The 21975-nt window shown below is 39.4% G+C and overlaps 1 protein-coding gene and 1 long non-coding RNA gene across 2 annotated transcripts; one reads left to right on the top strand and one right to left on the bottom strand.

The window, feature by feature from the left end:
- Positions 1-3529: 3529 nt before the first annotated feature.
- LOC134671742 (STAGA complex 65 subunit gamma-like) lies at positions 3530-4683 on the bottom strand. The gene has a single exon (XM_063529565.1). It carries the CDS (start codon positions 4536-4538, stop codon positions 3546-3548), a length of 993 nt encoding a protein of 330 aa, XP_063385635.1. The 5' UTR covers positions 4539-4683; the 3' UTR covers positions 3530-3545.
- Positions 4684-18737: 14054 nt separating this feature from the next.
- LOC134671741 (uncharacterized) lies at positions 18738-19869 on the top strand. Its single transcript, XR_010099268.1, has 2 exons — positions 18738-18810; positions 19684-19869. It is a non-coding gene; the product is annotated as an uncharacterized LOC134671741 (long non-coding RNA).
- The last annotated feature ends 2106 nt before the right edge of the window (positions 19870-21975 follow it).

Genomic DNA, 21975 nt, shown 5'->3' with positions numbered 1-21975 from the left:
CAATTATAAAAATATTCATTACACTGGTCTAAACACTTATTTAAAGTAAAATTTAATAGTTTACTTTCACATTAAACTCATGATATTTAATCCATGGACTTATAAGATGGACTGCATTGTCACTTTTTTTGCCATACTAAATTGAACTTTATCACCGAGCTAGAAAGACGTTCGTACCAGACTAGAGAAAACCATAGACTTATAATATATAAAGACGTAGTCTCAGCGAGCTGTCACTGTTGCCACTTTTGTTTAGTGTACGATTAACAATGCGGCCCACGTTGCTGTAGCCATGTCGATAAAGTCATATCGATAAACTATCGACATTTCTTGCAATTTTAATTTAACTTCAAAGGCTTAACGATACCTAAAATGACCAAAAACGCTTTTATTCTTTATTGTGGTTATCAGATCACAATTTTATAGTCACGCCCCAGCAGGGAACCAAGGCAAAGTTCAGATATTTAATTAAAATACATAAATACCTCCTAAAATAGGTGTTCCGCAATAATTGAATTATATTATTATATTATAATATATTCATTATCCATTAGCATTTCAATTATGTTTATGTTTAACGAAGATATTGAAGCTTCAATTAATCGCTATTTCGTTCCGCTGTGTAGCGTTTATCGATATATAACATGATTAAAATCGACTTTTCACATCCCTAAAAGAGCACAATGAAAGCACACATATACGCTTTTACGCACACATACACAGCCTGGGCGCATCAAGAAAGGCAACACTTGATTTGAAGTCCACCTTGTCAACTGTTATGGTTGTCCTTTTTTGACAAACGGCATTTTTAAAAGAGCGAGGAGAGAGAAATGATACTAGTTGCTGCGCCTTGAAAGAGAACAGAAAAGGTTGGGCCCTTGTGACATGTTACGCTACGTCTTACGTAGGCGAACAACGCGCGAACGCGGCGCGGCGCGGCGCGGCGAAATCAATCCTTTGATGCCCATAGAAGTGTCCTACGTAAGCGATCTCGTTGCGAACGCGGTGCGGCGCGATTTGCACGCGAATGTCAGGCGGCGCGGCGCGGCGGCGGCCGCTTTCGCCGCGCCGCGCCGCGCCGCGTTCGCGCGTTGTTCGCCTACGTAAGACGTAGCGTTATCAAAACCAAGGGCCCAACCTTTTCTGATCTTTGGTGATCTGATAACCACAATAAAGAATAAAAGCGTTTTTGGTCATTTTAGGTATCGTTAAGCCTTTGAAGTTAAATTAAAATTGCAAGAAATGTCGATAGTTTATCGATATGACTTTATCGACATGGCTACAGCAACGTGGGCCGCATTGTTAATCGTACACTAAACAAAAGTGGCAACAGTGACAGCTCGCTGAGACTACGTCTTTATATATTATAAGTCTATGATCAAAACACGTGAATGCAAAATTTCCTAAAAATGGTGAATAAATGTTGCTTAAAAGGTTGTGGGAGTGAAAGAATTTCTAATTGTGGAATATTGTTTCACCAGGAAGCCACAATTATTACATTTTGCGATAAAAATACAAGACAACATTGTCAAACTCATTAGGGTGACTATGATGTCGGCACGATGAGAATCAGTGTTACACAATTTTTATTAGGTACATAAGTAAGTTTATATAAATAGGTATGTATTTATTTCGGCATGTTTAAATTGGTGAAATGAGAGCCAATACAGAATAAATAATTGCCAAAATTGAAATCCAAAGTCCTTTAACATTACAGACACATTTTTATGCATTGTTATAATAATAATAAACACATTGATAATAAAAGAAAAATAGAACTTTATCGTAATTTACTGACTTTTGGGACGATACCAGAAACGTTACTGGGAATTTACCCTCTTTGGAAAATTTACTAAGAACGGCACATCACTAATTTTTTTACATTTCACGACTCTTCTCTTTTCGCACAGGTGGCCTAGCACCGTGAACACCGAAGTTCGCAAATTACGGGCATCTTTCTCTTTTACTCCTATAAAGGAGTAATTACAGTAACAGAGCAAGATGCTCGCAATTTGCAAACTTCGATGTCTATGGTCCAGTGACAAGCGTCCTAGTTAAAAACGATAGCAAGCGGGCGTAGCGGACCCACGCGACCCTCAGGCAGTTACGAATTTGCCCTAAGACCGAGTAGGCCCGGGCCTAGGGCGGCCAGATATTTTGGGCGGCAGTCTATATGATGGGTGCTGAGAAAGGGGGGGCGGCTAGAGCTTGCTATGTTGGGCTTGGGGCCTAAGGCGGCAAATACTGTATGTAATTCCTCCACTGTCCTGAGAGCCGACCCCGTTGCGTCTTTGTCGCACTTGTAAATTCGTACGTAAGTGTGACAGAGAGGCAACACGTCGAACATGGTTCACAGTAGACCCTCTGGTTCTGTCAGCATATTTGTCTCTCTATCTCTCTCACTCATACCTGTGTTCTTGACAGACGTTACGGCGGACCACCTTCCTGACGATCGACCATGTTCGTGGTCCAGTACCTTCGCCTACTAGTAACAGCTTTTCTTCTTCACTTGGTCCCTCAATACTGAGGATCGTGACATCATATCCTTCTGTTGAAGACCAGGTTCCTCCATAGGGTTCTCTTCCTCGCCAAGCGCATGGCCTCGTGCAGTTTTAATTGCATAGGTGCCGTAATGTGAACACACCATTTAGAACAACTAAATTAAGTACCTAAGGTTGTGTGAAGCGTTTTACAGAAGAGAAAAAACTATATCCATCCCTTTTTAGGCGAAAAGACAGTATGATTTCTATTACTAATATAACTATGCACGATTAAGAAAAGATCCTGGTCAAACTATATATTTAAATGTTATCCTAATATCCCACATACATAAGACGTATGGTCACCCGTAATTAGAAAGAGATACAACGGCCCACCTTGACTATCTCATGTGGACACACTTTTTGGCCAATGTCCGCCATCGAGTTATGTTTAATGTCCATGATTTAATCATGATGCAAAGGGGTTTTGGGCTAGCGTGGGGACTATAGCCCAAGCTCTCTCGCGCTCGAGAGGAGGCCTGTGCCTAGCAGTGGGACGTATATAGGCTGAGATGATGATGATGAAAGGGGTTTTGTGTTTAATGGGTTATTTCCTGCTGTTACCACTACTAATATATCTGGGATTTATTTTTCCCATCTTTTACTAGTGGTAACTACAGAGATAAAAACACTGGTGCCACTGGTGGTAAGTTACTGGGATTTATTATCAGAGTAGTGCCATGATCATGTTCTGAAGTGTATGGTTCAGTAGTTCAAATATCATATCTATGCCAGTAAGTGAAAATGTGATCTTGACCAGATGGTGCACTGCTAGATGGAAATTACAGGATACACTCCTAAACAGTTTGACCAATTAAGTTGCAATTTTTGTAAAAATACTGTCATAATATGAGTTAGCCAGTTAGGTTTTTACAATTTTTATGGGGTTTTCTTCATTTAGCAACATAATAAAATAATAAAATTGTACAATAATGATAAAAATGAATTGGCTCAGTGGTTAGGTTATGTATAATAATGAGACAACATAAAAGGTAGCAATAAAATTTATTTCCTCTTCTTTTTAGCACTAGGAGACAATGACAACAATTTGACTGCGGCATCAGGCTGTGAGAATTCCATGGTTTCCACTTTTATGTCATCGGTGGACACTGTGTCTAGCAGGTCTAACCCTTGCAGCTGCTCTTGCTCTAAACTGTGCAGCATTTGGAAACCTGGCTCCAATGAAGGAGTGAATGCCCCATCTAGAGCTGCAGGAAAATGTAGTTCCGGAACCTCCTCTAACTTTAACTGTGGGGCAATGTCTCCAACTGCTAAAGCTTCACAATGAGATCTTAGTTTTATACAACGGTTTTTAATCTTTTCATGGTATTTTACAACTCTATTTTCATAAAATTCCCCGAGATGCCCAACGTTTAGATCAGCAAACACCTTTTGAATGACATCAGGAAAGCCAGATTTCAAACCACTGGCCTCTCTGTCCACAACGGTCCTCATCAGCTTGCACATATTTGTCATATAGAAGTCCAATGCATCTGCTAAAGCGTAGACTGCTGTGTTAGTACAAGTTGACACACCAATGTGTCCCAAGGCGATGGCTGCACACTGCCGCAATGCTCTTTGGTGGCTTTCTGGAGTAAATGGAAGAATAACAGGCCCTTTGCCTAGGGAGAAGTCGCAGTATTCTTTTTCTAGAAAATTTATAGGTGGTACAGCAGCATGTTCCATTTGAAGAGGTGGTTCTGGTGGCATTGTAGGCAGACTCATAGGATCAAGTCGTGCACCTTCAAAGACAGCATTTTCCGTTTGCTCTAATATCGCAGAAAGCTGCCTGGAATACGAGTGCAGCAGTATTGTGTGGGTGATAAGATTGGGTTTCGGCAGCTCGATTGGTGATGATTTCACGGAGATGGGTATCTCTGGAATGTTCTGCATGCCCAGCTCTATGATCGGGTTGAAGTTTACGGTTTGTAGTATGGATTCATCGCGTTCCTCGTCTTCGAATTCACCCCAATGTTTTCGTGACGCCATTGTAAACATATACAAGATATCAGAAGTCCATATAGAGCTGTACACTTTATGCTTAACTATTACTATTTTATAATAAACTTGTACTAATAATATAACAAAGCTTATAAAACACGTTTTCCGGTAAACAAAAACAAATTAAACAAAGCCAATATGAAACATATGAAATGAATGGAATCAGTCAATGGACAATGACGTTTAGTTGACAGATAGACGTCTAGTCGTAGTAGTCCAAATCGAACAAATGTCATTTCACAACTTGACATTGGCTAACGTTCCAAAAGCCATTAAAGAAAACAACTTATGAAACGCTTTAAAAAAACCGGGCAAGTGCAAGTCGGACTCGCACATTGCTCGCACACCTAGGGTTCCGTACCATAATGCAAAAAAAACGGAAAAAAATGCAAAAAAAAACGGTCACCCATCCAAGTACTGACCACGCCCGACGTTGCTTAACTTTGGTCAAAAATCATGTTTGTTGTATGGGAGCCCCATTTAAATCTTTATTTTATTCTGTTTTTAGTATTTGTTGTTATAGCGGCAACAGAAATACATGATCTGTGAAAATTTCAACTGTTTAGCTATCACGGTTCGTGAGATACAGCCTGGTGACAGACGGACGGACGGACGGACGGACAGCGAAGTTTTAGTAATAGGGTCCCGTTTTACCCTTTGGGTACGGAACCCTAAAAAGGAGGAGGTTCCGGATTCGTCGGAATCTTTTTATCAGTAATAAAAATTGTTATCTGCCTCTCTATCACTCTTCCAAATTCGTGCCATAAAAATGACTTGTAAGAGTTGTAAGTTTAGTCTAAGTTCGCTTTATGTAGCTATCATGCAAACCAAGATCGTCAGTAGAAAAAGGCGGCAAAATTGATAAATTTAGTCTTGGAAGTGAGTCCCAACACTATCCCAGGGCGTCCCAAGACTATGGGACATCAAGGGAAAGTACCTTAAATATCGTAGACAGGATATATTATTTTACTCAAAGAAGACATTATTTTAATTTAAAAAACAATTTAAATTGCATTCATACATTTTTAAATAATTACATGATTGGACCGGGAATCGAACCCGCTACACGAGAAAAAAATTACCCTGTAGCTTTATCATACCGAATAAAAGGAAGACCATGAAATTTCACATCAAACTCATAGTCTTCCTTTTATTTCTGACACTATGTTATTTAGCAAATTAAAAAAACCGGGCAAGTGCGAGTCGGACTCGCACACGAAGGGTTCCGTACCATTATCTATAAAAACGGTCACCCATCCAAGTACTGACCCCGGCCGACGTTGCTTAACTTCGGTCAAAAATCACGTTTGTTGTATGGGAGCCCCACTTAAATCTTTATTTTATTCTGTTTTTAGTATTTGTTGTTATAGCGGCAACAGAAATACATCATCTGTGAAAATTTCAGCTGTCTAGCTATCACAGATCACTAGATACAGCCTGGTGACATACGGACGGACGGACGGACGAACAGCGGAGTCTTAATAATAGGGTCCCGTTTTACCTTTTGGGTACGGAACCCTAAAAATCGGCCAAGTGCGAGTCGGACTCGCGTTCCAAGGGTTCCGTACATTACTAAATTAACAATGTATTTTTTATATGTGAAACGTGAGTGAATTGCCTTTAAAAAACCCGTAGGGGTCGGATCAAAAACTAAGTAATTACTTAGTCTAATTTGTCCGCCTCACGCTTGACTACATATTTCTAATAGGTTTTCCTGTCATCTATAGGTAAAGGCCTAGTTTATGTTTTATTTTTTTAATTTTAGACTTAGTAGTTTCGGAGATAAAGGAGGGGGGGGGGAATGGTAATTTTGTGCCTATTTTCTTGAATTACTTAGAAGCTGTTTAATTTAAAATTATAAAAAAAATATATTTGAGATTCTCACGTTGAGCTCTTTCATTTGATATGTATATAATACGATACAGTTTGAAAAACTTTATTTTCATCACACTCGCTCAATAAATGTGCAATTGCATTATTGCACGCGGGTTACGTAGAAAAAACGTTCTCCCTAGGGAGTTATGAAGTTTCTAGTGCCATAATTAACAGTTTCTTGTCTTTATACTTATTTTTTGTATCGCAAGTGTGATGAAAAATATTGTGTGTAACTCGGGGCGTAATAATATTGCAAACTCAAGTCTATAAATCGCTCCGGCAAGCCGTCGCGATTTAACTTACTCTTGTTTGTAATATTCAACTTACGCCCCATGTTGCACAATGTACTATTGTTGATTTTCTCATTTACCCCCCGCCCCCAAATGTGGCCCCCATGTTTAAAAATTCATTTGTTTAAGTTGCATGTCCGTCTTTGGGTCACAAACTTACATTTGTTTACCAAATTTCAACTTAATTGATGGTCCAGTAGTTTCGGAGAAAATAGGCTGTGACAGACGGACAGACAGACAGACGCACGAGTGATCCTGTAATATTCGTTTTTTCGTAATTCGTTTTTTCCTTTTGAGGTACGGAACCCTGAAAATAATCCTTATGATGAAGCCTTTCGATCGCTATGATAAAGCTCCAGCTAGGGTAATTTCGACACGCACTTGGCCGGGTTTTAATATCCGTTTTCTAAACCTACTGCACTTTAACTGATGGCCCGATTCGGATTTTGAAATAGACATCTATTAGACATCTTTTAGACATCACCAGGATACGATAACGACATGTTTAATATCTACCCTGTCAAATTTAACATTTGCGCGATTCTGGAGATACTCTTAAACGATTTCCACAGGATAACTTAGAGATCCAATTTACATCTAATAGATATCTTACTCTACCTAACGTAAAAGTGACATTGGTTGCCCGAATTGCGCTGCAAAAGAGAACTAATTGATATCTAAACTATAACGTGTCTAGAATGGATCTAGTATGTGTCGTCTCTTTTGAATATCTTGAAGTTCGAATACGGCAGTCAGTCCTTGTAAACATAGAAAATGACCATGCATCCATTCACCAAAACATTAATTAATTAATTGTACGCGAATTCGACATTTAGGAAGCGGATGACACTACATTAGCTCGACATTGGACAGATTAGGCATTTAGGTGATGTCGGATGTGGCTCGTTGTGTAAGGTCGCCCTAATTAGTGCTAATTATTATACATGTGCGATCTGATCAACGCTATTAAACCGAGGACGGGTGACATTTCATACATACACCTAGATGCTATTTTTAATTAAAACTTTTAATAATTTTACAATTCGCTTAATTTATTTCTATGCACGAGTTCTGACAGTTAAAACTATAAAATATAATTCGAAAATAAACAAACCATAGAAACAAAATATTCGAACCTCGCCTCTTTTTAGGGTTATGTAGTCAACTAGGAACGCTAATACAGGGTGTAATCGTTAAGTGTAGCCAGGCGATAATTTCGTAAATATAACAGATATCAGAAAACTTCAAATTGATATCGAAAGTGCGTTACCCAATGATTAAAATTACATTAATAACTATTTTAAAATAAAAGCAGAAATATCCCAAAAATTAACTTCAAACCCTCCCCATTTAGTACGACAACTCACCCCTCAATTCTTTGAGACACTCTCGTCGGTGTCGTAAAAGATACAACTGCTTGAAATTCATTATTTGCGATAATAAACTGCAATAAAATAATAAAACTACCGTTTATGAAATAATAATCTAATATTTATTTTTTAAGGAAGTTCATTTAGAAACATTTAAGCGGGGCCCGTCAATGTATAGGTATTGCACAAGAACGTCGTGCAACTACTGTAAACAAAAATGGACCCGATTCGGATTTTGAAATAGACATCTATTAGGTATCTTTTAGACATCACCAAGATACGATAACGATATGTTTAAGGCACTGGTCCCACCGCGAGCTAGTAAGCTATGAGCTATCGGCTATAAACACGAACAAAAGATAAGCACTCCCGTGTAAATAAAAGAGACACGGCGATATTTATAGCTCACCGCTGGGCGAGTAACTATAAATATCGCCGTGTCTCTTTTATTTACACGGGAGTGCTTATCTTTTGTTCGTGTTTATAGCCGATAGCTCATAAGTTACTAGCTCGCTGTGGGACCAGTGCCTAAGATCTAACCTGTCAAATTTGACATTTGCGTGATTCTGGAGATACTCTTGAACGATTTCCACAGGATATGACTTAGAGATCCAATTCACATCTAATAGATATCTTACTCTATCTAACGTAAAAGTGACATTGGTTGCACGAATTGCGCTGCAAAAGACTACTAGTTGATATCTAAACTATAACGTATCTAGTACGTGTCGTCTCTTGTGAATATCTTGAAGTTCGAATACGGCAGTAATTTGTTAGTTCGAATCTGACTCCTAAGGCTATGAAGGCAGGCGTCGTAGGCGTCTACGCGGCGTAGCCTGCGTAGCGCGCTACGAAGGAACGAGTATTTATGCAACCATTTAACCATTCATAATATTATTATTATTATGTGTGTAGTGGTCAAAAATCGTAGGTTCAAATCTCTGTTGTGCTACTTGTGCTATATAGCCTCCTAATGAAAAAAGAAATAGCCACTGAAATTTGAACCTATAGTATTCCGAAATAGAGTTGATTTAGCGTTGTTGAAAAATTGAATGAAATAATTTTTAAGAAAAAAAAAACGACTTCGATGGGGGCCGGTGAAAGATTATTGTAGATGGTATAGGTATACTATGTAGAAAAGGAGGTAAAACCACCCACTTTTCTACTAGCATTTCGCTTCTGTAAGGGTCGTAGTTCTAGCCTAACCTAACCCACTTCTCTGATAGCAGTTCGGTTCTGTAAGGATCGCAGTTCAAACCTAACCTAACCCACTTAACGGCGCATGCGGTGCGGTGTACGGGGGTTTAAGCGGGAGGGGCTAGTAAGATTGGCATCATCATACCCATACAACCATTTCCAGTCGCCGTTACGACGCGGTGTAGACACATCTTGTGTCGACACCGTCTGTTTCGGTCACAATTCCAGTCGCAGAGTCGTCGCCGTGTCGACACAGTTACCAGAAATGGGGAAGGGTCGACACATGACACAAAGTGACATAAAGTGTGGTCGCCGTGTGCACACATTGTTTCGGGTTTGCGACTACTTTATGCCAAAATCATTCGTTCATTCGTTCATTTTGTTCCTGTCAAATGGAAACTGTCAGATGGAAAAATAGTTAAATAAAAATAAGTGACATTAATACGCCATCTCTAAAACGGATTACAAGACGTAATTATATATTGTTTGCATTTATATTACAATAGGACTTAAATTATTATGGGGAATTAAACTGCTCGAGTGATTTGATAAACTAAGTGTAATATAATCAACGCGCCACCACATTGTTTTAGTTTAGCCGGAAATGAAATTGTTTACTTCTCAGTGCTTGTGTTCATAAATATATTATTTGATGCATTTTTAGTACTTCGATGCGTATACTATACTTAAATAACAGAAATAACGCTTTACATACTACGAAACTTGTTAATTATGATGTATAAATATGGTTTAAGGCTGAGAAATATTGCAGTCACAAAGTAGTCGCAAATGTTTCGACTTTGTGTCGACTCTGTGTAGACACATGACACGCGCTGTCAAAAGTAATAACAAAGTTACTGGATTTGCAAAATGGCTCCTTGTGTTCATTTGTTTTCAGATATTCTCAAAGTGTAAAAATGACGTGGTCAGAGATGGGACTTAATAGATTAACTGTTTATTCGACTAATTAATGGAATAAAAAAAGTTAATCCTCAATTTTAATCACGATTAGTTTAGTCGACCTAACATAGATTGAAATTGAATTAATCTGAACATTAATCGAATAAATTATCGATTAAATCTCGGTTGGAAGTTGACAGGGGGCCATTTTTGTACGTAAAAATAATAGAAATGTCTTGCATGCAGATGGTAGCCAAACACTTTGTCATAAAAGTCGAGATGGGTGTCGATTTATAGGTTTTAGGGAGTGCCGATTTCGAAAATGATGACCATTTTGGAATCCAAAATGGCGGCCATGCACTGTGTCATAAAAGTCGTCATGGATGTCGTTTTATACGTTTTAGGGGGCCCCAATTTTGAAAATGATGACCATTTTGGAATCCAAAATGGCGGCCATGCACTATGCCATAAAAGTCGTCAGGGGTGTCGTTTTATAGGTTTTAGGAGGCGCAAATTTCAAAAATGATGACCATTTTGGATTCCAAGATGGCGGCCATGCACTATGTCATAAAAGTCGTCATGGGTGTCGTTTTATAGGTTTTGGGGGGCGCAGATTTCGAAAACGATAACCATTTTCGATTCCAAAATGGCGGCCATGCACTATGTCATAAAAGTCGTCATGGATGTCGTTTTATAGGTTTTAGGGGGCCCCGATTTAGAAAATGATGACCATTTTGAAATCCAAAATGGCGGCCATGCACTATGTCATAAAAGTCGTCATGGGTGTCGTTTTATAGGTTTTGGGGGGCGCAGATTTCGAAAACGATAACCATTTTCGATTCCAAAATGGCGGCCATGCACTATGTCATAAAAGTCGTCATGGATGTCGTTTTATAGGTTTTAGGGGGCCCCGATTTAGAAAATGATGACCATTTTGAAATCCAAAATGGCGGCCATGCACTGTCATAAAAGTTGTCATGGGTGTCGTTTTATAGGTTTTGGGGGGCGCAGATTTAGAAAATGATGACCATTTTGGATTCCAAAATGGTGGCCATGTACTATGTCATAAAAGTCGTCATGGGTGTCGTTTTATAGGTTTTAGGGGGCGCAGATTTCGAAAACGATGACCATTTTGGATTCCAAGATGGCGGCCATGCACTATGTCATAAAAGTCGTCATGGATGTCGTTTTGTAGGTTTTAGGGGACGCAGATTTCGAAAATGATGACCATTTTGGAATCCAAAATGGCGGCCACGCACTATGTCATAAAAGTTGTCATGGGTGTCGTTTTATAGGTTTTAGGGTGCCCTGATTTCAAAAATGATGACCATTTTGGAAACTAAAATGGCGGCCATGCAGTATGTCATTAAAGTCGTCATGGCTGTCGTTTTTGTTTTATTTTCGCACCACCCGTTAACTTTAATTTGTTTCGCCTTCTCACTATCTGAAGGTTGTCTGGAAGAGATCGCTGTTTAGCGATAAGTCCGCCTGTTGTTACTTACATATTTGTACCTGTTCATACTTTTGTACCATTTCTTTTGTAGTGTGCAATAAAGCATTTTATTATTATATTCATTTATTTATTTTTCTTCTTAGGCTAGGTCATTTATAACATGAATATAAAAGTAAAATACAAAAACACATAAAAAACAACAAAAAATAAGTATAAACACATTATAAAAAACCTAACCTAGGGTGCCGCCAGCAGCGGGGCAGGGCCCAAGCTGCCGGTGGTCAGGGCCGCAGAGAGAGGAACCGGCGGACTATCCGCCCCGTGTCCAAGATCACCGCCTTCTGCATCTGACCCTTGATCCAACCACCTAGCGAGAGTCTCTCAAGATGTCGGTCGAGACTCTTCGCTATTAGACCGTTCACTGAAACGACTATCGGGACAATGATCGTCGAATCAACATCCCACATAGCGGTTATCTGTTATTATTATTATTTGTATCTCTTTTAAAGTCACGGGTATATACATCCCGGTCATTTGATAGGCGTGCGTGGGGATACAGATCCAACACGTAGAGGCCCTTTGGAGAAGTTTGCTGTTATGTAATACACCTGCTAGAACCCATTCACGGGTACAAATAGATACCCGTCAATCGGTCCCAACAGGCGTAGGGGCTATTGTAAATATAGTGGAGAAAAGTGCTGGTTATGGTAATGAATGTTGGCTGGTCAAAAGATTGGGCTATTGCTGAGAGGTCCGGACACCTGCCATAACAATGTTAGTACACGTTATCGAGGCAGGTGGTGACTCGCCGCTTACTAGATGGGCCCCTGACACTGCCGTCGTAAAGACGACCAGGGGCAACACCGGTGTGAGCGGCTCAGGGGTGTCGAGAGGTGTGCGCCGCTTTCTACCCAGTGGCTGTTACTAGCCACTGTGCCAACTTGCGTCTTATGCATCTTTCACTTCCACCCCTGGAGCATATAGCTCTAACGACTCCTCTCTGGACGGCCAATGAAGGCAAGCCAGAGCTGAGAGTCCTGTGGGTCCCCTTGGGGTCCACTCCGACCGACGAAGACACGCCGGAGATGGAGACCCTGACCGACTCTCGGGAGCACTCGGGTCCGTGGGGTCGTTACTCCCCAACAGCTCGCCACAAGCTGCCCTGCGGGCTTATTATTATTATTATTATTTGTATGTCTTTCCATATCTCGGGACCATGGGGTCCCGGACCTTTGGGAGCCATGCGTGGGGCCGAAGCCAACAGCACAGAGGCCCTTTAAGACAAGTTTGATGTTATGTAATACACCAGCTAGAACCCATTCACGGGTACAAATAGATACCCGTAAATCGGTCCCAGCTGGCATAGGAGCTATTGTAAATGCAGTGGAGAAGAGTGCCGGTTATGGTGTTGAAGTTTGGCTGGTCAAAAGATTGGGCTATTGCCGAAAGGTCCGGACACCTGCCATAACAATGCTTCTACACGTTATCAAGGCAGGCGGTGACTTGCCACTAACTAGGTGGGCCCCTGAAACTGTCGTCGTAAAGACGACCAGGAGCAACACTGGTGTAAGCGGCTCAGGGGTGTCGAGAGGTGTGCGCCGCTTTCTACCCAGTGGCTGTTATAACAGCCACTGTGCCAACTCGCGTCTTATGCATCTTTCACTTCCACCCCTGGAGCATATAGCTCTAACGACTCCTCTGGACGGCCAATGAAGGCAAGCCAGAGCTGAGAGTCCTGCGGGTCCGCTTGGGGACCACTCCGACCGACGAAGACACGCCGGAGACGGAGACCCTGACCGACTCTCGGGAGCACTCAGGTCCGTGGGGTCGTTACTCCCCAACAGCTCGCCACAAGCTGCCCTGCGGGCTTATTATTATTATTATTACTGTCGTTTTATAGGTTTTAGGGAGCGCAGATTTCGAAAATAATAACTATTTTGGAATCGAAGATGGCGGCCATGCACTATGTTAAAAGTCGACATGGATGTCGTTTTGTTGGTCATGGTCATCATTTTCGAAATTTGCTCTTCCTAACACCTATAAATCAATATCTATGACGGCTTATATGACAAAGTGCACGGCAGACATCTTGGAATCCAAAATGGTCATCATTTTCGAATTCTGCACTCCCTAAAACCTATAAAACGATATCCATGACGACTTTTATGACAAAGTGCACGGCACACATCTTGGATTCCAAACTGGTCATCATTTTCGAAATCGGCACTTCCTAAAACCTATAAAACGATATTCATGACGACTTTTATGACAAAATACGTAGCGGCCATCTTGGATTATAAAATGATCATCGTTTTCGAATCCGTGACGACGCAAGTTATCTTTATTTTCAGATCTAACAAATTGCTACAGAATACAAAGGACAAAAAAAGAAGCGAGGAGGTAATGAAACAAGCAAAAATACAGATGATTCCTCGACGCAATGGGATGCTTCTTAAATTGTGTCCAGATTTTTTTGTCATAAAAGTTTTTATTTTTCACGTATTACTCTCACAAGTTCCGTGACATTTCGACCTTGTAATTTTTTAAGTAAATGTTTTTGTTTATCTGTGAGGATCTCACTAGAATAATATAATCAAGGTATGTTTATATTTGATAATTGAAATAGTAACGCAAAAAAAAATTATATTTGTGTCTTATATTCCTGCCGAAGACTTTTATTTTTCCTTTTCCTTCTACACAAGTTTGGTCAAGTAATAAGAATTTAGGGCTCTCAATTTTATTTTGACTTCTACAACAGTAAAGCTACGAGGCCATGTTTGGTATCGTTTTCGTATAAATTCGCAGTACCAAATTTAGTTTGGTATCACATTGACACCATTCCAAAGTAAAAACATATAAACTTACTTTCTTTTAAACTCCTCTTCACGCTTAAACTGCTGAACAGTTTAAATTTAAATTTAGTACACAATTACACATATATTTTGAGTCCCGAGACAGGACATAATAAGTTATCTCAAAAATCATCCTTCAAAGGTGTGAAATGAGGTGTAGGGGGGAATTCAGAATTGACTTCTTGAAGTTAATACTGTTTAAGTTTAGGTTTGAAGTCATGTTTTTTTTATCATTTTTAACTAAATCAAAGATGTAGACCATCCCAAATTTAATATAAATCGGTTCAGCGGTTATTGATTTCCCGTACAAATTTCCACGCCACTTTTCACACCTTCAAAAGATGATTTTGGTTATAAGATCTATCCTATGTCCTGTTCCGGGACGCAAACTATTTCTATACCAAATTTCAACGAAATCGGTTCAGCGGTTAAGCGTCAAGAGGAGTTTAATAAAAACCGGCCAAGTGCGAGTCGGACCCGCGTATTAAGGGTTCCGTACATTAAGTCCGCCTCGCGCTTGACTGCACATTTCTAATAGGTTTTCCTGTCATCTATAGGTAAAGAACTATTTTGTGTATTCAGACAGACAGACATACAGACGCACGAGTGATCCTATAAGGATTCCGTTTTTTGCTTTTGAGGTACGGAACCCTAAAAAGATTTTTTTAATTTGTGGAATGGTTTCAATGTGATACCTTAAATGGATTCAGCAACCCAGATTTATACGAAAACGATACCATACACGGCCTAGCACCTTCACTGATGTAGATATATCAAGATAAAATTGAGAGCCCTAAATAAATTTTCAAGAGCGGATATCTCAAAAACTATTCAACATATCGAAAAAATTGACTGAATAAACTTGTAACAAATTAAATTAACTTTCATTTTGTATAAGTGGCCATGTCGCTAAGATGCATAGTTTCCGAGATATAATCGAAAAACCGGAAAATGGGACATTCAAAGCCCCCTCTCTTCCCCCCGCTCAAGGGCTACGGCCGGGGACTTTTGATATGTTCACCTCCTTACTTGTCCAAGCCAAGTTACAGAGTCAAAAATTGTGTTCCGAGCATTTCCCTCTACAACTTTTTTGAGCATTCGTTGGCTGGCCTAAGTAGCTTATTGCATTTCTTTAAAAACTTTTCTGTAAAAGGTTGACGGGTGTTGGGTGTTTATATGGTTTTGGTCGATTATTATCGTTTGCATCGCCCATGATGACTTACTAGAATTACTTACGAGCACACGAGACACTAATAGTAGTTTGACAAACCTTGGTTTTCAAGAGGTATTTTATATTGACATTTGCTGTCACAAATTTGCTGTCAGATTTAGTCGCAAACCGCACGCAAAGTGCACACAAATGTGTCGACACCTTGTTACGGAAAAGTGTACACACGGCGACGACACTTTGTTTCGAAACAATTCTAGACACATTGTGTGGACTCTGTTACGACACATCTGACATTTAGTTACCACTTTGATGATTCTGCGACTGGAATGGTTATATGGGTACTTATATACTTACACATTTTATGGTAGGTAATCATAGTGGTTTATTTAGTTAAGGTATCATAGTGGTTTTCCGGGTCAAGGTCCGGGTCCGAGTCCGGGTCTGAGTCCGGGTCCGAGTCCGGGTCCGAGCCCGGGTCCGAGTCCAGGTCCGGTCCGGGTCCGAACCGGATCCGGTCCGGGTCCGAACCGGATCCGGGTATGAGTCCGGTTCTGGGTCCGAGTCCGGGTCCCAGCCCAAGTCAAAATCGAAATTCGTAATCACCAAATGTGTACTATGCGTTGTTGAAGAGTTCTATTCTGGTCATCATCAGCAGTTCCATTTCATCTAATGCGACAGTTTTTAATGTAAATGCTTGATTTTATGATGAAAATACAAAAAAATCTATGCGTATGCCTTTAATATTTGAGGAGTTCCCTCGATTCCTTATGGATCCCATCATCAGAACTCGAGCTTGACAAAAATGTGGCTTAAAAACTTAACTTGCTTAACAAACATAACGAAGAGGAAAAATCGCCAAACGTGAACTATGCGTCGTTGAAGAGTTCTGTTCTGATCATCATCAGCAGTTCCACGTCATCAAATGCGACAGTTTTTAATGAAAATGCTTAATTTTCTGATGTAAATACAAAAATCTCTATACGCATGCCTTTAATATTTGAGGAGTTCCCTCGATTCCTTATGGATCCCATCATCAGAACTCGAGCTTGACAAAAATGTGCATTAAAAACTTAACTTGCTTAACAAACATAACGAAGAGGAAAAATCGCGAAACGTGAACTATGCGTCGTTGAAGAGTTCTGTTCTGATCATCATCAGCAGTTCCACTTCATCAAATGCGACAGTTTTTAATGAAAATGCTTGATTTTTTGATGTAATTACAAAAATCTCTATACGCATGCCTTTAAGATTTGAGGAGTTCTCTCGATTCCTCATGGATCCCATCATCAGAACTCGAGCTTGACAAAAATGTAGCTTAAAAACTGAACTTGCTTAACAAACATAACGAAGAGGACAAATCGCCAACCGTGAACTATGCGTCGTTGAGGAGTTCCGTTCTGATCATCATCAGCAGTTCCACTTCATCAAATGTCACTTTTTTGGATGTATATGCTTGATTTGATGATAAAAACCCAAAAATCACTATATCTATGCCTTTAAGATTTGAGGAGTTCCCTCGATTCCTCATGGAACCCATCATCAGAACTGGGTTTTGACAGAAACGGGACCAATCTGTATACATATACATTCAATCAAAAAAAAAATTTTCAAAATCGGTCCAGTAATGACGGAGATATGGAGTAACAAACATAAAAAATAAAAAATAAAATAAAAAAAAACATACAACCGAATTGATAACCTCCTCCTTTGGGATTTGGAAGTCGGTTAACAAAGTAAGAAAAGCAGTGGAATTTAAATTTCATTGAACTGAACAGGTACTATGGTAGGACTTACCTACTGCCGTATTCGAACTTCAAGATATTCACAAGAGACGACACGTACTAGATCCATTCTAGATACGTTATAGTTTAGATATCAACTAGTTCTCTTTTGCAGCGCAATTCGGGCAACCAATGTTACTTTTACGTTAGATAGAGTAAGACATCTATACTTGGTCAAGCAAATCTTGTCAGTAGAAAAAGGCGACAAATTTAAAAAATGTAGGCGCGAAGGGTAATCGTCCCATAGAAAATTTGAATTACGCGCCTTTTTCTACTGGCAAGATTTGCTTGACCAAGTACTTATATTAGAATCTTGGTGATGTCTAAAAGATATCTAATAGATATCTATTTCAAAATCCGAATCGGGCCCTTAGGAGGATAGAGCAGAAATATCCGTCTCGAACTAATGCAATTAGATGACTAAAATTGGGTCAGGATTCTTATCAATCTTATAATATACAGACACTAACGGTTAAAAAATATACACCTAAACCTTCTTCAAGAATCACTCTATTGATAGGTACAGTCGCCGTCAGATATATCGGGGCGGCCAAGGCGCTCACAAATATCTGAACACGCCTCTATTGTCAGGGCGTAAAGGCCCCAGTGCACATTGCCGGCCACTCCAAGGGACGCATTTATGCGTTAGAGGGAGCAAGTGATATTGCTATCTCATTCTACCGCAAGGCTGCGTCCCTTGGAGTGGCCGGCGATGGCCCATTGTGTACTGGGGCCTTTAGAGTGCATGTTCAGATATTGTGAACACCTTGGCCGCTCCTATATATCTGATGGCGACTGTAATAGAGTGATTCTTGAGAAAGGAGAGCTAAGAGTTGTCTTTACACGCTAATGCAATAACCAATTAGTTTTAAGCGAATTCGCGAACTTATCCATACTAATATTTAACCTTAATAAGTATTTATTATGTTTTAAGGGGCCCACTGACCCTTTACCAGGCCAAGGGAAATATTCCACCCACATCTTATATCGGTTACCGTAGTCAGGTTTTAACTCCAAACCACCTACAAAATATTTTGTCAATCCCTGAAAATATTATTTTATGATCTTCATTCACAACACGCTTCTAAATTGCGTAATATATCTTTGGCAGCCATTTCAATTCACTTGAACGCTAATTTCAGCAAACTACGGAGAAATTCGAACACTTTCCATAATTTCTATGAAACAGAAGTACATAGATCGAACAATTTTTTGATATTTTGTAGATTTTGAGTGTTGAAAGCAAATGTAATCGTAAACATTGCTAAATATTCATGCATTATTGTGTATGACCAGAATTAGGATGTGAGTTTAACTGTGTGGGAGCTATTTTTCCCATGGCCCGGTAAATTGTCTTGTAATGTCATAAAACTCACGTAAGTAATAAAACAGTTTTTGTGTTCAACCTAGAGCGAATTCATGTACCTAGCTATAAAATCTCCTTTTAAAGGCTTTCCCTGAAGAATTTCTTCTTGTAGATAGTATCATAAAATTGAATAATTGTGTTGCTTTTAACCAAAAAGTAATGAGGTAAGTATTTATCCCATTGCCTGTCTAGGTGTGAGACTGTGTTACATATATACAGGCTGATCAATCCAAATGGGTCAAGATTGAAAAAACGTTTGAATGCCCTTATTATTAAATCGAAGCTATGGTTCCTAAGAACAGATTTCGCTATCTCACAAAGTTTCTGACATCTCCATACTGACCCATTTGGATTGATCGCCTTGTAATATAAACGATGTTTGCAGTTAGACAAATACAAAAACACCATTCTTTTCATGAACATTATTTTATTGCTTGTTGCTGAGGTTATTACAAAAAAAAAACGCTTACAGTTTTACTACGGATAAAATTAAACGAATTAGGTACCTACTCGTATTTTTGATACAGCCTGTATACTTAAAAATAAATAACAAAAACCAAAGAGCCCCAAAATCTAATCGGGTCATGGGAAGAATAGTTCCCACACAGGCAAATTCTAGCCAGGCAATGGGATAGAGTCATCCCACATCCTAATTCTGGTCATATCACAAGGACGCAGGAGTATTTAGCAAAATATATGATTATATTACCTTACAATCATTAAAATCATGAAAATAACAAAAAATGGTTCTATATATCTGCTTGTGTTTTTCTTAAATTCAGTAAAGTGTTCGAATTTGTAAACAAACCACTAACATCACTGGTCAAGTGGATTTAAATGGCTGCTAAAGATATATTATTGGATTTTGAAGCGTGCCATGAATGAAGATCATAAAATAATGTTTTCAGTGATTGATATAATGGTTCGTAGGAGATTTGGAGTTAAACCTTGACTATTATAACCGATATAAGATGTGGGTGGAATATATCCCTTGGCCTGATCAAGAATATAATAAGACAAAATCTAGTATGACAGTTCATTACTTAGACAGGCGATGGGATAACCGTAACCCACATTTTTATTTCTGGTTTAGAGGAAGATCTCCGACTTTCATAAATACATTTTTTACAAGGCGTTCAATACGGTTGCAACAGCATATAAAGTACGTATTAAGACACGCTGGTTCTTCGGGGCCTGGTAAAGGGTTAACAGTCCGCCGGACGGTATCGGCCTGTCAGTTGTTGGGACTGTCAAAATTTTGCTCTAAGGGGTCATCCCATAGATTTATAAGGCATAGATTCCTAGTTCGTACACCCCCAGTGAAGCCATTTCAAGTGCGACGTCACGTCACACTCGTATCATCGTATTCGAACGGCCCTCGCAGTACTCAAAGTCAAATCGGTTTGTGTACACCTCCCGTTTAAAAATCAAAAACTACAGGAAAGATGGTTGTTTGTACAGTGAATGGGTGTCATAACACATCATATAATAAAAACAAACCGCCTGATATTACATTTCACGCGTAAGTATCGAGATTAATGTGATATTTTTACATAATCGTAAATACAAAAATCCACATTTTCGTCAACCGCCATTTCTTCTAAATGTTGCCAGTGTAGTGAATATTTTTCCTCCAAATGGGACATGACGTCTAAATTCTAAAATAAATACGCTCAATTAAATTTCATTGTATAATTATAGAAAATTATAATTAAGTTAATTATTTAGGTAAGTATTTACTTTTTTCTTATTTTTATTTTGTGTCATTTTGTTTCAGTTTTCTGACTGATCGGAATGACGCAATATGGAAACATTGGAAACTGACTAAACACAGTCGAATATGCTCTGTCCTATTTAAATTTATTCTTATTATTATATGCACATTTGTTAAATAAATAAAAATAGTAAAAACTTATCAGCTATTTATTTAATCCTTATTTCACAAAGTACAGAAATGCAACAAATCCCAAAATAAACAAAAAGCTTTTGCTACAAAATCGAATCTACACACTTCCAAATTATTAATAACCAAGTGTGGATGTTGTTAAAATTCCTCTACTTTGAGAGAAGTAAATGAATACTGGCAACATATTTTGTATATATGTGTGTGTTTGCTGAGCGTAAAACACAAGCGTTCCACGCACACATCGATCGTGTTTCGGCTTCACTTTTGGCAGGTTAGCCGTATGGGGACTATCTGTCTATGCGTTATTAGTTTAAGGGTCATCCATTAATTACATCACACGTTAAGGGGGAGGGAGGGGGTCAATAAAATGTGACATATTTAGACATGGGGGAGGCCCCGAGACACAAACTTTGTGACGTCACTTTAATATTATTAAATTATTTTATTCGCTGTACATTTAAATAGTGCTCTATAAATGTTTAAAACGATACGAAACGAACGAAGAAAATATGTGACGTCACACTAGGGGGGAGGGGTTTGCCAAATGTGACTAAGTGTGACAAGGAGGGGGGGGAGGGGTCAAAAAATCTAGAAATTCGTGTGACGTAATTAATGGATGACCCCTAACTGACAAGCAGATACCGTCCTGCGGACTGTTAATCAGTGGGCCCCTTTAAGCCAGTTTAAAACTAATTCATAGTAAGTTTTGCCATGGGAGGGATATAACTTACACTTAATATGAAAGAAGACTCATGTATGGAGTGCAAGTCAGCACTTTTAAAATATATGAGTAGGAAAGCTTACCTACTTATTTCTTATTTCTCTATGGTCTTAGCGAAAATCCTTTAATCAGAATCTACATATAGGTACCTATAAAGGACATTAACCCTTTACCAGGCTCACAGTTCAAAAATGACAATCGAATGTCAGTCTTACTCCTCGAAAATAGAACACATGTTTGAAGTGGCGTATGTGGGAAATATATATCCCTCATCTGGTAAAGGGTTAAGGTATCTACACCTATTCAATAGCTAAAAGTATAAACGCACATATCTAAGATAAAAAGCTCTACCTGATAACTGCACCTTCCCTAGTAGCATGAAAAGTTGTAGGTAACTCTTAGTATCGTAGTCCGTGTAGTACTCCCGTAGGACGCGAGGGCGGGTTTCATTCAGGACGCACCGCCGGATGCCCGCAGATCAATCGCACCCCCCTCCCCCCACACGGGTCCCTCAGGACCCGAGGTCCTCCAGACCTCACTGCCTCAGTCACT

The sequence above is a fragment of the Cydia fagiglandana genome, chromosome 16, assembly GCF_963556715.1.
Source record: "Cydia fagiglandana chromosome 16, ilCydFagi1.1, whole genome shotgun sequence".
Taxonomy (NCBI): domain Eukaryota; kingdom Metazoa; phylum Arthropoda; class Insecta; order Lepidoptera; family Tortricidae; genus Cydia; species Cydia fagiglandana.
The sequence above is the reverse complement of the archived record's forward strand: the minus strand, read 5'-3'. Positions and strand labels throughout refer to the sequence as shown.

Excerpts from the sequence above, each read along its gene's own strand:
- LOC134671742 (XM_063529565.1), bottom strand. The coding sequence starts at position 4,538 with ATGTTTACAATGGCGTCACGAAAACATTGGGGTGAATTCGAAGACGAG.